The 15,032-nt window shown below is 48.7% G+C and overlaps 1 protein-coding gene across 3 annotated transcripts in view; it reads right to left on the bottom strand.

The window, feature by feature from the left end:
* LOC121550885 (protein TANC2-like) overlaps positions 1 to 15,032 on the bottom strand; it is an 86,660-nt gene that overhangs the window by 31,830 nt on the left and 39,798 nt on the right. For all 3 annotated transcript variants that reach the window (XM_045210949.1, XM_045210950.1, XM_045210951.1), the window contains exons 3-4: positions 2,165 to 2,313; positions 147 to 342 (exon numbers count right to left, since the gene is read on the bottom strand). In XM_045210949.1, the coding sequence (XP_045066884.1) occupies positions 147 to 342; positions 2,165 to 2,313 (345 nt within the window). The remainder of the gene's footprint in view (positions 1 to 146; positions 343 to 2,164; positions 2,314 to 15,032) is intronic.

The following is a 15,032-nucleotide window of genomic DNA, read 5'->3' as shown; positions in this document are numbered from 1 at the left end:
TGGCTTTTCCAAAAATGTAAAGAATTAAAACATCAGAGTACATCAAATTGCTACAGAAAACATGGCTTTAAGTGTAAACATTTGGCATGCCAGGAAATACATTGGAAACATAACTTCCACAAAATAAGTAAGCGTCTGTCCCTCACCGATGATACCGCTGTCCCTGCTCTCCAGGGTGGAGGTGGGGCTGGTGATGGAGCCATAGGCACAGTCTCTGGAGGCGTGGTTCCCGGGGGCCCCTCCGGGGGGCAGCGTGGAGCAGGGGCTGCCTGCAGGGGGGGAGGCTGTGCTGCTGGCCAGGCTGGAGCAGGGGCTGATCCGCTGCGTCACTGACATCATGCCCTGGTAGATAGGGAGGAAGGAAGGAAGGGTCAGGTCTATACTGAAGTACAGTGATACACCAGACTGCATCAGCCAATGAGAAATTATCAGGTAAATTAGCCATGATTAAATTATGATCAGGCACAGCCAGTTGACACATGTACAAAGTAGCCTACACACACCCTAGACCGACAAGATGATTGCTGATCCTAGCATTCTTTCTCATTGATACAGTCCTTGCCTGTCACATTATTCCAGTGCATGTGTAACCGTAGAGTCATCTGTTTTTTATGTATTTTGATGACTCCTGAATTTTTTTTCATGAGTGAACAATTTTTTGCAACATAATGAATTATAATTCAGTAGAATATCAATAAATGAATGTGAGCCACGGAAGTAGATTAGATCCAGTTGTGCTTTGATCTACTGAGCAGGGGCAGGGAGAGAGAGAGGCAAGCCCACCTCCGGGCATGCTGGATTCTTATTCCAGCCAATCTGTTCATCAATTATGCATGGCCCTTGCTCTAATTGAAAAATGAATTGACTTGGACATTAGTCATTTGCAAATAAATCGGGAGATTAGTCAGAATAGCATAGAAATACACAGAAGTGGCCGGAAGACCAGGATATGAGCAGAGGTGTGAGTGACTTCTTAGGGAAGGTTTGGTGCAAGACAGATGGCATCCAAGTGTGGAATGCTCCTTGGCCATGATAACAACTCTGTTGTGATTCTAGGCTGGATGTCTTTAGGGAGGCTCCATAGACATGATTATAGAACGGGAGGTTCCCTCCCACCTAACCTACCCAGACTGCATCTGCGTGCGTGGGAGTGGCAGGCCTCTAAATTGGGACTTGAGAAAACCAGGGCTGGGTTTTTGTTACCACTGCAGTTTGGCACGAAGGGCCGAACCAAAAGCATACTGCAATTCTGAGCTGTGTAGAACAAGGGGTGCATCTCAATAGTCTAAACAATCTCTCCTTTCCTCTACTCTCCTCGTCTCCTTCCACTCATCTCAACAGATCAGAAAGTCAGATAAAAGCTAAATGAGCCAGAGCAGATGAAGGACAGGACACCAGAGGAAGGCACTAGTTAAGATGCACCCAAAGTGTGAAGTTTGGAGAAGTGGGTCAGGCTTTAAGGGGGAGTCGCTCCAGCACCGTTGGCGCTGCCATTGGATAGGCCTCTGTGGAGGCACACTGCTTAGACAAGAGGATGTGGCATGCGGCGGGCAGTTTTCATGACCGAGGTAGTGGGTCACCTTCCCCTGGCCCTCACCTGCCCTGTGTCACGGTCCGTTGGTTCTGCTCTGCAGGAGTGAAGGAGAGCCTAGTGTCACTGACTTCAAGCTAGGTTATCCATAACTCACAGGATTGATGTTCACAAACAGACCACATCTTCACAAACATCTTCTGAGCCAGCTCATTGTGGTGTCAGTGGCCATTGAGTTTGCCATAAACAAATTTAAAAAATCTACGAAATGGTCCCCTTGGTTCCGATGCTTAAGAGGCCTTGGGAAGTGATCCGCAAACCCCACTGTTTGGGGGTGTGCTTCTATGGATGTGGGGCCCCTATAAGCTGGACCACAGACATTGTGTGTTGGCCACCTGGCGACTATTGGAGTACCACTGATCTAGGAGAAACCCTTTACTTTTTATCCTGATGTCATGCTGGGTCTTTAAAGACTCAAAAGTATTGACAAACTAATACTATCATATTGTAACAGTGCATGACAGAAGGGTGCGTAACCTACCTGACCGTCGTCGTGTTCGTGCATGCTCTTACTGTACTGTGGTGTGTGTAGTGTGTGTGTGTATGTAGTGTGCATGCGTGTGTGTAACCTACCTGGTTGTCGTCGTGGTCGTCCATGTCGTACTGTGAGCCCGGCTGTCCCTCGTTCATCTTGTCTCCCAGTAGGAAGCCCAGGCGCGTCATCAGGGTGTTGGCTGCCTCGTCCACAGAGGGAGGGGGGCCCAGCTCCTGACTCTCCTCACCTGGAGGGAGGGAGGGAGGGAGGGAGGGAAAGGAGTCAGGTCAACACCGCAGTACAGCGATACAGATACCAGGAGAAATATGTATTGATCTGCAGCAGATTAAGCCTGAGGGGATCAATTCTCAATTCTGAAGCATAATGGGGCAACTCCTTAATCTAGTCAAAGAGCCGTTGGCTTGCTCTCAGTTTAGTTGAATTGAAAGAACCATGTGCACTGTTCATCCACCAAAGACAACCACCAAATCTCTCACCACAACACACAAATAACTTAGAGACTAATCTACTGTGCTCGTAACAATTCCCCCAAACACAACAATACTACAGTTCCTACAACAAATCCCCTTAGAGGAAGTTCCTGTCCCTTACACACCCTGGCTATCAATCTGTCCTTCACAAAAAATGTAAGCTATCCCACAATCCCCTGCGGCAGGACGTCGGGTGGACTGTACATCAATCCTGTGTGAGAAGCAGATGGATGGAGCGAGTGCGGCACACCGTTGGGGAGAGCAAACGGGCTCTAGGACACTGAGGAATACCGGAGGGCTTGGAAGGATTTAGAACCCATTTCTCTCATTCAGACCAGGACCCCTCCACAAAAATAAGTCTGGGAGAGGAGACTGATGAAAAATGACTTATTTTCGCCTCACTGTTGTCTGTGATGAGCTTTTCCAAGCACAACTTCTGCCACGTATTAGTAGCTTGTGTTCAAGTAGGAGCTGTCCCTGCTTAGATATCCCCCTCTTTCACAAGGACGTCTCTTAATACTAAGGACAATCTGGCTGATCTTCTTGATTAAACAGCATGTTCATATTACATTCAGGCAATCAAGTTAATCAAGCTACTGGAATGCTCCGAGCATGTGCTTAATCCTCTGTGATGTTATTTAACCAGCTGACCGTTTTATTAGCATAAACAAGCGTCAGTGTAGTCTGCGCTCCGAGCCAATAGAAGACCCTTGAACGGCTCTCATCATCACTACGTGTTTAGCATCCAAATGAGGTGGCAGTCAGTCCAACGCAAAGACGGCAGATGGGAGAGGACCAACGCCCCGTCTCGATGAAAGTGTGGAGCGGAGAGAAAGAAGGAAGAGAAGACAGGAGTAGGCTAGGTGACACTTTTCTGCTCCTCTGAGAGACAGGTTGATGGGCAGGTCAAAGGAAGTTACAGGCACCAATAAAAACAAGAGACGGCCATCTGGAAGCCTGGTCTGTTTGGCCACCAGCCACCACACCACCACAGACCATAAATCTGTTCAAAGGAGACAACCCTGTGTGTCGACTACTCCGCTGTGTCAAAGCGACAAAATAAGACACACATTGCAATTGACTACACACACACACACACACACACACACACACAGCTAGAAACAAATGCAGGCACTTGTTTATGCTAATGGAAAAAAAAGAAATACACCACCAGTGCACATTCAGGAGTGGTGGTGGTAGCGTTATTGGCGTAACACATCATTGTCCTGTCACTGTTAGAACACCTACACACACACTGGTTATAAAATGGCTGATTAGTCACCTATGCCTAAGAGAGAGGGAGATGGCACCACAGCTGAGGAAAGAGACTGCATAGAATCATTGATCTTCATTTTAATGTATTCTCTCGACCTAAATATGCCAACTATATAACTACAAGCACATCAAAAAATAGAACAGCTCTTTAGAGATCATCTTTTATTTCAGATCGTGTGAGCCAAAAAATGGCACAGAATTTAAATAATAAACCCATACAAATCCTGACACTACTGTATGATCACAGGTATCGTTCACCAGGATGAAGCATATGGACCTGACAAAGAAGCAGGTACATTACAGTGCTCTGGTGGTTCTCCTTTCTCTCCCTATCTCCACAGAATCTCACCCTGCTGAAGGAGTACAATAATGCAGATGGTCGTCATGGCAACTATCAGGGCACTACGGAATGTGCTCCTGGTTGCGTCTCTCTCTTTCTTTCCATCTCTCTCACCAGCTCTAGCCCTTTCGCACAGGCTCTCAAGACCTCTTTCTTTGTCTTTCTTCCACTGGTGGACTTAATGTCACGTTTCGAAAGCCTATAATTACTGCTGGATCCCACTGCTGACACCATTATGAGAGTCAATCTCTACAAGGCACATGGCTGGAAAATGTTGCTCATCAAACATGTCTGTTCAGAGGTTTCTCAAGCAGTATCAGCCGCTAACGATGACATTCTTTATTACTGAATAGCGTTGGATCCTTACTAGGACGGAAAAGAGCACAACCATAACAGTTGACACTTATTATCCCCCCCAGAAGAGACACACACGAACACACATCTATACTAGAGTGAGCTGTTAACCCCTCCTGGAGAGAGATGTAGACAGTGGCCATTAAATAGGTCAGACTGACTGCAGGGGGCTGGAGACTGACGGGGGTAATTTCAGCAACAGGAATTTTAACAGGAGAGCAGGGGAGGTGGACGGATTTATGACCAACAGGTTATCCCTGTTTGAATGACCCCTGTTGTAGTCATCTGCCAAGGAAAACACTGTTACAGTGGTTCATGTGCCGAGAACACACTGCAGACTGGAACTAGCTTGTTCTGGGCAGTTCAGGCCAAGCTTGGGTCACTGCAAGAAACCTCAGAAATGGCAATATAGTGCATAGTCAGACAGAACCCATCCTCGTGAGCTGCCCAACATTGTGCTAACTAGTGACTGGCCATGTCTGTAGTAGGTGGAGTTGGACAGCGTAGGGTCACAACAGCAACATTAACTATGTTCTGTTGGTCTGCCATGATGCCCCCCTTTTCCTCACTAGTTAATCCAAACAATAACAGCAGTAGCGTCTCCTCAGCTCAGATGTTAAAGTCATTCCACTCTGGGATACAAGACCCATGGGGAACCTCGTAAACATCCTAAAGTACCTTGGTCCCAGCCCCCTCCATCTCCCAGCAAGCTCTACTCTAACTGAGCGTGGTTCCCGTAAGAGGCACCGTTCATTATTTGTTTGTATTTACGGCAGGGAAAAGAAAACATCAGTTTGGTTGATGAAACCTCATGTCTTCTCTCTCAGCAGCTGTAATGCGCAAGGGTCTCAAAACAGGAGAGGAGATAGCAATTGGCTAAGTGGTTTTTGAGTGACGGCATATTAACCAATGACTGATATGATAGCATGGCTGGCAGAGGTGGTCAGGCTTCAACCCCAACATTTGAATTGCAAAGCCCTTGGAAAGCAGACTCCTCCTTCCAAGGCCAGTAGTGACAAAGCCTTTTGAAACAGCATGTGAAAATGCTTACGTTGCACTGAAATACAACACCCCACCACACAGTTGTGCATTTAATAGCTACAGAACGCTGACTGACGCTAGGAACCCGTAATCTAATAATTTTATTATCATTCCAATGGCACTGACACATTGTTTCCAACTCCTCTGGAGTGGGTTCATTACTGTACTTCTACAAATCACAACTATCTTGTAATGCAACTGAAGAAATGTTCTTTTTGTATTGAAAATGAAATGCCATCATAACAAAAACGACACATATTGAACTTGTTGGCAGGTCACCCATTGTTTTGATGACAATTTTGGTGGAGAGTCGGAGTTGATATTTTATTTTTAAGACAGACACAGACAGAGAGAGAGAGACCGAGATAGACCTTTAGGGGAGGTAAGATCACAAATGCCGTAAGTGCTATGCTCCGAAAGTACATGTCCGAAAATAAGTCAGCAAGCTGGTTTGAGTTAGTGGAGCTGCACAGAACAGAGTGGCTTCGGAGGTTCTGGGGGGTGGGTGGTGGTGGTGGAAGAGAGGCGAGGCTGGAAGATATATGAGATGGGCCTGTCTGTATGGAGATCCAGCAATAAATACCCTCAACATATGTTGGAGACAGTATTAAAAGCAGTTGTGGAGACAGTAACTTGAGCACATAGGCTAAACAATTAAATTCTGCACTTCCTGTGCCAGCAAGAGTTAACAAACCACCTATAATTTGTTTACAATCATCTGTGTTACAGTTGAACTGTGTCCTTATTATCTCACAAATTAACCGAAATTACATATACCTCAGTTCAATACAATATTGACACTATCTGAGTCTCTCTCTCTCTCTCTCTCTCTCTCTCTCTCTCTCTCTCTCTCTCTCTCTCTCTCTCTCTCTCTCTCTCTCTCTCTCTCTCTCTCTCTCTCTCTCTCTCTCTCTCTCTCTCTCTCTCTCTCTCTCTCTCTCTCTCTCTCTCTCTCTCTCTCTCTCTCTCTCTCTCTCTACACACACACACACACACACACACAAGCTCAATACAATCGAACACCATTTAAGCTGTGATCTCCTTCCATTTGCGTCTCCACATCTCCAACTAAATCTCCCTTAATCGAGACAGATGACACCTAGGCCATGCCTCCGGTCCATCTCCATCTCTCTTCGTGACAAACACTCCACACGGAGGCATTCCAATGAATTACATTTGATGAGCTGACAGAGGCGTAAAATGACGGAGGTAAAAAATACATGTCATTATCACAGGCTTTATTAGACAGATGCCATGCCTCCTCATCATCCAGACCCTCCTGTCTCTCACCGATACCTTGCTCTGGTGAGGGGACGAATGAGGCCTATGAACTACAGTACACACTGAGCTGTTATTAGTCTACGTGCTGTCAATCATTGACTACTACTATGGATCGTCTAATGGAGTCAGGTGGGGAGAGAGAGAAAGAAGAGCTTTGAATGAGCTGCGATGGACAATGAGACAGCCATTGTCTGCATTTAATAGCTCTCCACCCCTACTTTCACTCTTTCTCCTCCTCTTCCATACATTTCCATCTTTGACCATTAACACTCTCTCCATTCTCCACTTCTTCCCTCTATTCTCACCTCCTCCTTCTCCGCCCATTTCTTGTCCATCACTTTCTCCAGTGTGGCCTGTCTCAATGTGAGGCAGCTCTGAGGTGTGCTCATGGGACAAACAGCAGATATCCAACAACAATCTCCGGACTAATGAGGAGGCATGACCGACTCCTGTTGCTATAGCGTCGCCTCCACAACCCTGTTCCCGTCGCCGCCGCAAACACCTTTGTCGCGAACACCTCACTCTCGTGCGGGCACACGCCTTCCTCATCGACGCGACGCAATCCATGATTAGGTAAGAGCGTTGTACCCCCACGATGAGTGCAAAAGCAGCCCTTGCAAAAATGGGTCTGTATAGTTCCAGTAGTGTGATGTAAAATGAGCTGCTTTGTCCTGGTTCCTTTTTCCTACGTTGGACGGGACGGTGGAGGGGGAGGCGAGGCCTGCGCTGGCGGTTTGGTTGTTCTGTAAGGCTTCAGAGAATACAGCTGGCTGAGACTTCAACAGAAACCATAAGGAGTCCAAACACCACAGAGCGAGGGAGGAAAGGAGGGAGAGAGAGAGAGGGAGGGGGGCCAGCGAGAAACCACCAAGCTCATTCAGCGACCTCAGCATTGCTCTCTGCCTTTCTTTATGAAAAAGTGCTGTTAAAGTTGGGAGAAACGTCACACACACACACATTTACACAAACGCTCTCTCACTCAGACAGATCAGGTCCTGACAGACCGAGGGGTCAGGCTTACCATACCAGTGCATATCCAGGTCAGTATTCTTGGCACAGGGAGAGGTTGATGTAGGGAGAGAAAGCTCCTATTCTGGAATGGGAGGACCCCCCCTCCAAAAATGCACAAGCATACACCTACATTCACAGAGAAAGACAGACAGAAAAAGGGCAGGGAGCCACAGAGGAGCAGAGAGGGAACCACTAACCAGACAGAGAAAGAGAGATAGGGCTGGCTTGTGAAGAGGAGGACCAGAGCACAGATGGTAATGCTTATGGGAAGTGTGTCAACCCAGGCTGTGCAGGGGGAGGGTAGAGTTACTCTGTTGTTGGGTCACAGACACGGGGACGGTCAAACGAGGGGCCCAGGGTCATCGCCCCTTTGACCTTGCCACCCCGAGAGCCGTCTGCAGCGGACAAGGGGGTGTCGGAGTCAGGGTGGGTCATGTGTCACTGCTTTTAAGAGATGGCCAATCTGTCATCCCTGCATGTCCGGTAGCGTCAGCGGACGGCCTTGTCTTGTTTATGCAACAAGATACCATACCTACTGTTTGTTAGCTTTACCAAGACATCTACATCTAGCCACAACAGCTGCACTTAAGCACTGGTGTCATCTGATGGAGTTAACTTATACAAAAACACACAACGCATAAGTACTGTAACTATAAATGTTGTTGCAACAAGCCTAGAGACAACTCTTGAAAACAAGTATAAAATTAGTAGCAACACACAGAATTCAAACAAAAATATGTTGTTTCTCCACCTAAGGGTGGGGAATACAAAGGGAGTAATTAGGAAACATGAAACTCATAAAGTCAAAAGTTTATGACATATTTTAGTGGCAATTCCTGCATGCATTCCATTAATTTTGGTTTGAAAAACAAAAGGAAAAAAATGTATGTCTGGCTCTTTGACGTGAAAAGAAAGGGGAATGCCCAGAGTTTTAATGTAGCAGTATTTTGACCACAGCAGGTTTTTGTCAGGCTTTCACAATGTGAGAACAGTGGGAATATTTATAGACGGGACAAGTGATTACAAAGTGAGTCCTTCCACGGTTTGTTTCTTGACAAGCAGATGTGAAGACTATGTGAGTTTACCAGGCAGCTTTTGGAGATGCCAGCCAGTGCACCAAATCTTGGCCTACTATGTGGAGCTGGAGTGAGTTGAGAGACTTATAAGAGAATCACAGTCTGGGCTGTGGGGAAGCGGTTTCAGACGAGAGTGTCATTCGGAGCGAGAGCCATGTCTCTAAGACAAACACGGCATCCTAAGAAAATAATGTTTAAATGGATGAGGGAATAAAACAGACAGGAATATCAGCTAATGGTCAAAGCCCACTCTCCTTTAAGTTTCCAGTTGGCAAGAGTTAGGAGGAGACCTCTCCAGAATGATACTACAAGATGAAAGCATTCCAGTTGTGCTATTGCAGTCTTTCTTCTCTCTTTTTTTAAAGTAACTGTCCAGTGTTTCCAGATTTCTATGAAATATGACCTATAATTAATTACAATGAGTGAAATAGTTTTCCTTCCAAAATGTTTTAATTAAGTTTGTTAAAAATCAGCTTTTCTTTGTTGGAAGGGTGTGGGCGTAGCCCAACAGAATGGTGTGGGCGTTTACTGCTCATAAAAAATATTCATGCGAGTAGACCGCCGATTGGCCCGCTAATCCTCCTCTAAGAGGAAATAGTAAGCATTTTTTAAACGGTCTGTTTGAGATACAAAAGTTTGAGGTGGGATTTTTCAAGTGTTTTTATATTTTCGCTTTGACCACAAATATGAGTATATAGGATGAGTCAACAACATTATTTGGGTATACAGTGCATTCGGAAAATATTCAGACCCCTTGACTTTTCCCCAAAAAAATTACATTTCAGCCTTATTCTAAAATAGTTAAATTAAAAGTTTTCCTCATCAATCTACACACAATACCCCATAAGGACAAAGCAAAAACAGGTTTTTAGAAATTTTAGCAAATGTATTAAAAATACAAAACAGAAATACCTTATTTACATAATAATTATTCAGACCCTTTGCTATGAGACTCGAAATTGAGCTCAGGTGCATCCTGTTTCCATTGATCATCCTTGAGATGTTTCTATAACTTGATTGGAGTCCAATTATATTGATTAGACATGATTTGGAAAGGCCCTGCCAAGCCGCTCTGCTTCTTGACACACTGCTCGCTTAACCCGGAAGCCAGCCGTACCAATGTGTCGGAGGAAACACCGTACAACTGGCGACCGAAGTCAGCGCGCATGTGCCCAGCCTGCCACAGGAGTCGCTAGAGCGCGATGGGACAAGGACATCCCGGCTGGCCAAACCCTCCCCTAACCCGGACGACGCTGAGCCAAATTGTGCGCCGCCTCATGGGTCTCCCAGTTGCGGCCGGCCTGTAGTGATGCCTCTAGCACTGCGATGTAGTGCCTTAGACCGCTGCGCCACTCGGGAGGCCCCGAATGCACTGTAAGTTAACATAATATTCACATTTAAAAGTGAGATTTTCACTGGACAATTACTTTAAGACATGTAGACGGTATGAATCACTGAAAAGTGACAGCAGAGTTGATGAGTGAACTCTGGAGTTTGACTGGAGATCTTGGGTATACGACATTTCTCAAACCGTCTGTCTGCTGGGACGAGTTGTCATTCGTTACATGGGAGAACACTGTAATATGGTTTACCCCCCTGGGCGGGACTTCAAAGTGTTCAGAGCTTATATACTTCCATCATTCTTTGGAGAGGAAAAAAAGACAGTGAAATCTGGCATGAAAGCTAGTTGTCTGGGCAAGAGTAGCCACACTCCTCAAAAGCTATCAAAGAACTGTGTGCTGTTTCAAGGTCCCTTGCTTGAGTTTAGCTGGAGTTCAACTCCTTCCACAGGCTCAAGGAGAGGTTCTGTGAGGTAAAAGTTACCAGAAAACTAATTGCAGCTTGAAGACAGAATAGTCCAGTCGTGTAAAAAAAACTACTCTTGGAGTGGGTGAGACAATTCTCCTCAGGATCCACCAAAAAGTGATACCTTCCTCGGTTCTGAACCAACCAATGTGTTTATTAATTGAGAGGACCGTGAAAACAGGAAGAATGAATGGTGCCTTGTTTTCCAAGGAAGTGTCATTCTAGGCTTAAAATCTTTCCTCAGGTTAGAACAGTATGGAGATGTCGTCTTGGTGTATTGGCACATCCCTCCATGCTCCACTCTAACGAACAAATTTCAAGGTGACAAATCCGGTCTGTCATCTTTGCTCTCTCCTAGCTTCAAGGTCTGGCAACGACATGTGAGAAATCTGTTTAATACTCCCAAGATAACATATTTAGTGTCTATTCTCTGCAATAGCACTACCTCATTATGGCTGAAGAGCTGAACAATCACAAAAAAGGAGATCTGAATGCCATATGTTGCATTTCTATTTACATGGTGAGATATTTAGAGACAGAGAATTGGGTTAAGAACCACTTTCTGGCATGCAACAACAACTTACATAAGCCAGCTGAACAGTGAATACACTGGTGCAGAGCACAAAGAGTTGAACCAGTAAACACTGGGTCGCATCGCAGGCACTACTACAAAAACCACTAACAATGCTACGTCCTTGTTCTCTCCAGGCTATTTCTCATTGGATGGAGATACTAACTCTGCCTGCCAGCTGTCAAGCCCAGAGAGAACCTCCCCATCACCCCAGAACGCCAAAGGACACACCTTCCATTAAAGCTTATGCTTAACGTTCCCTTTGGTCTCCCCCTGGAGCGCTCAAAGGAAGCCAATGAGAGGTTGTTGGTGGAAAAGGGTGCGGAGGGCAAGAGGAAAGGAGGATAGTGTAGGTTAGCAGAGGGAATTAATAAAATGGTGTAAATGCATCATGGGCGTAGAAAATCCCTCCAGGGACAGATGTGACATTTCTCTGCGGCAGCACTTTCCAGGAAGGGAAGGGGCTTTAAAATACCCTCATCCACAGGGGGCTGGGTTGTCACTATGATGGATTCACAAATCCTGCTAACGAGATTACAGAATCAGAAAATATGTTTGTGAGCGAGCGGTCGCACAGCACGCACAGGCCGGCCGAGTAGTGTGTCACGTGTGCAGTCGTGTGTGCAGCACTCGTTTGTGTGTGAGAGTAGGATATTCCTATTTCTGACTTCTATAGTCAAACATAGTTGATGGATTAAAAAACCAATGTCTCTGAATAAATATGTGAGCATAAGTACATGTAGACCAGCACATACTTTATCATGTCGTGCATCTCTTCAATATAGCTGGAAGAGCGTGGGTTGAATCCATAATACATCCTAGGAGTAAGAGTCTTGTCTTGATCATTCATTAATAGGAGCTGGTGGGGTTGAAAAGATTGCACAATTAGAACCTGCCATCTGCACTGGGCTACATGATCAAATTAGCCAGAAGACATGCTGAATGCCAAACCCAATGTCTTGAATCCTAAGAAACAACACTATGATACAACAAAAACAAAGCACTTCATAAAAACAGACGTGACGCTACTGTACCGCAAAAGCAACTCCCATTCTTTGATCTAGCATTGCTCATTCATTCACAATGGCAGATGAAGAAGAAAATGGCGGTGGTGGCCAGCAAATCTATCACAATCCCATCTACACACACCTCCGCTGTCACACATTGACCCATCACCCCGAGTGGCCTGGGATGTGAGCCGCGGTAACACACGCCCCACACTCCATTACTGAGCCATTAGAGGGCGAGCGGTCACACGTGAGGTGGCTATGAGGTGAAACCCCCTTGTCTCATGCCCCGCATTGGGTCATCCATCAGGCTCGTTGACTGTGAGGGTCACCGCCATATTGTGTACTGGACTGTGCAACGCCATAATGGCCTCCGTAAATACAGTAGAGACACACTCACTAGCATACATGCTACAATACGAGAGCAGGGTTAACAAGCAAGTAGTCACTAGCGCCTGCTCGGTGATAGCTGTCACACCCTGGCTATGGGACTCTAGTTGTTGAGCCAGGGTGTGTTTGTTCTATGTGGTGTATTTCTATGTTGGGGGTTCTAGTTCGTCTATTTCTATGTTTTGCCTGAGTGACTCCCAATCAGAGGCAACGAGTGTCAGCTGTTGGCTGGTTGTCTCTGATTGGGAGCCATATTTAAACTGTCTGTTTTCCCTTTGTGTTTGTGGGTTTTTGTTCCGTGTTCGGTCATTGTCACCGTGGACTTCACGAGTCGTTTCTTGTTTTGTTCTTGCTTTAATTAAATAAAGTTAACATGTTCGTTCAACACGCTGCGCATTGGTCTCTCCCTGACGATCGAGACAGAAAAACCCACCATACCAGGACCAAGCAGCGTGTCCAGGAGCAGGCAGCCTGGACATGGGAGGAGATATTGGACGGGAAAGGGTCCTGGACCTGGGAGGAGATCCTGGCCGGGATGGATCGCCGGCCATGGAGTGAGACAGTTGAGAGGCGACGGAGAGAGGAGCAACGGCGTAAGCAGTGTCAGCGTCGGACGGTCGAGAGGCAACCCCAAAAATTTTTTAGGGGGGGGCACACGGCAGGGGCGACTGGGCAGCAGGAGGCTGCCACAGGGCGATTAGGTGAGGAGGCCACCAGGTTAAGGGGGCTACTGGCCCAGAGGGAGCAGGAGTTAGTGTTGCAGAGGATGGAGCTATTGGAGGCGATAAGGGAAAGGGTGAGAAATGAGGCACGGCGAGAGGAACTCGGTAGGCAGCTGAGGGAGCGGAGGGTTATGATGAAACCCAGTCCCGCTCCTCACACCAAGCAAGTGGTGTGCGTCACCAGTCCGGTCCGGCCCGTTCCTGCTTCCCGCACTAAGTGTACGGTGCACGTCGCCAGCCCAGCCCGGCCTGTTCCTGCCCCTCGCACCAAACCTACGGTGTGCGTCGCCAGCCCGGCCCGGCCTGTTCCTGCCCCTCGCACCAAACCTACGGTGTGCGTCGCCGGCCCGGCCCGTTCCTGCTTCCCGCACTAAGTGTACGGTGCGCGTCGCCAGCCCGGCCCGGCCTGTCCCTGCTCCACGCACCAAGCCTACGGTGTGCGTCGCCAGCCCAGCCCGGCCTGTCCCTGCTCCACGCACCAAGCCTACGGTGTGCGTCGCCAGCCCGGCCCGGCCTGTCCCTGCTCCACGCACCAAGCCTACGGTGTGCGTCGCCAGCCCGGCCCGGCCTGTCCCTGCTCCACGCACCAAGCCTACGGTGTGCGTCGCCAGCCCGGCCCGGCCTGTCCCTGCTCCACGCACCAAGCCTACGGTGTGCGTCGCCAGCCCGGCCCGGCCTGTCCCTGCTCCACGCACCAAGCCTACGGTGTGCGTCGTCAGCCTGGTCCAGCCCGTTCCTGCTACTCGCACCAAGCCAGGGGTGCGAGTCGTCAGCCTGGTCCAGCCCGTTCCTGCCACTCGCACCAAGCCAGGGGTGCGAGTCGTCAGTCCGGTGAGGCCCGTCCCGGCGCCACGCACCAAGCCAGGGGTGCGCATCGTCAGCCCGGTCCGGCCCGTCGCTGCTCCACGCACCAAGCCAGGGGTGCGAGTCGTCAGTCCGGTGAGGCCCGTTCCGGCTCCACGCACCAAGCCAGGGGTGCGCATCGTCAGCCCGGTCCGGCCCGTTGCTGCTCCACGCACCAAGCCAGGGGTGCGAGTCGTCAGTCCGGGTGAGGCCCGTTCGGCTCCACGCGCAAGCCAGGGGTGCGTATCGCCAGCCCGGCCCGCCTGTTCCTGCCACTCGCACCAAGCCAGGGGTGCGAGTCGTCAGCCTGGTCCAGCCCTTCCTGCTACTCGCACCAAGCCAGGTGCGAGTCGTCAGCCTGGTCCAGCCCGTTCCTGCCACTCGCACCAAGCCAGGGGTGCGAGTCGTCAGTCCGGTGAGGCCCGTTCCGGCTCCACGCACCAAGCCAGGGGTGCGCATCGTCAGCCCGGTCCGGCCCGTCGCTGCTCCACGCACCAAGCCAGGGGTGCGAGTCGTCAGTCCGGTGAGGCCCGTTCCGGCTCCACGCACTAAGTGTACGGTGCACGTCGCCAGCCCAGCCCTCACACCAAGCAAGTGGTGTGCGTCACCAGTCCGGTCCGGCCCGTTCCTGCTTCCCGCACTAAGTGTACGGTGCACGTCGCCAGCCCAGCCCGGCCTGTTCCTGTCCCTCGCACCAAGCCTACGGTGTGCGTCGCCAGCCCGGCCCGGCCTGTTCCTGCCCCTCGCACCAAACCTAC

This window comes from Coregonus clupeaformis, chromosome 35, assembly GCF_020615455.1.
Source record: "Coregonus clupeaformis isolate EN_2021a chromosome 35, ASM2061545v1, whole genome shotgun sequence".
Lineage (NCBI taxonomy): Eukaryota > Metazoa > Chordata > Actinopteri > Salmoniformes > Salmonidae > Coregonus > Coregonus clupeaformis.
This window is presented reverse-complemented; position numbering and strand designations above follow the sequence as displayed.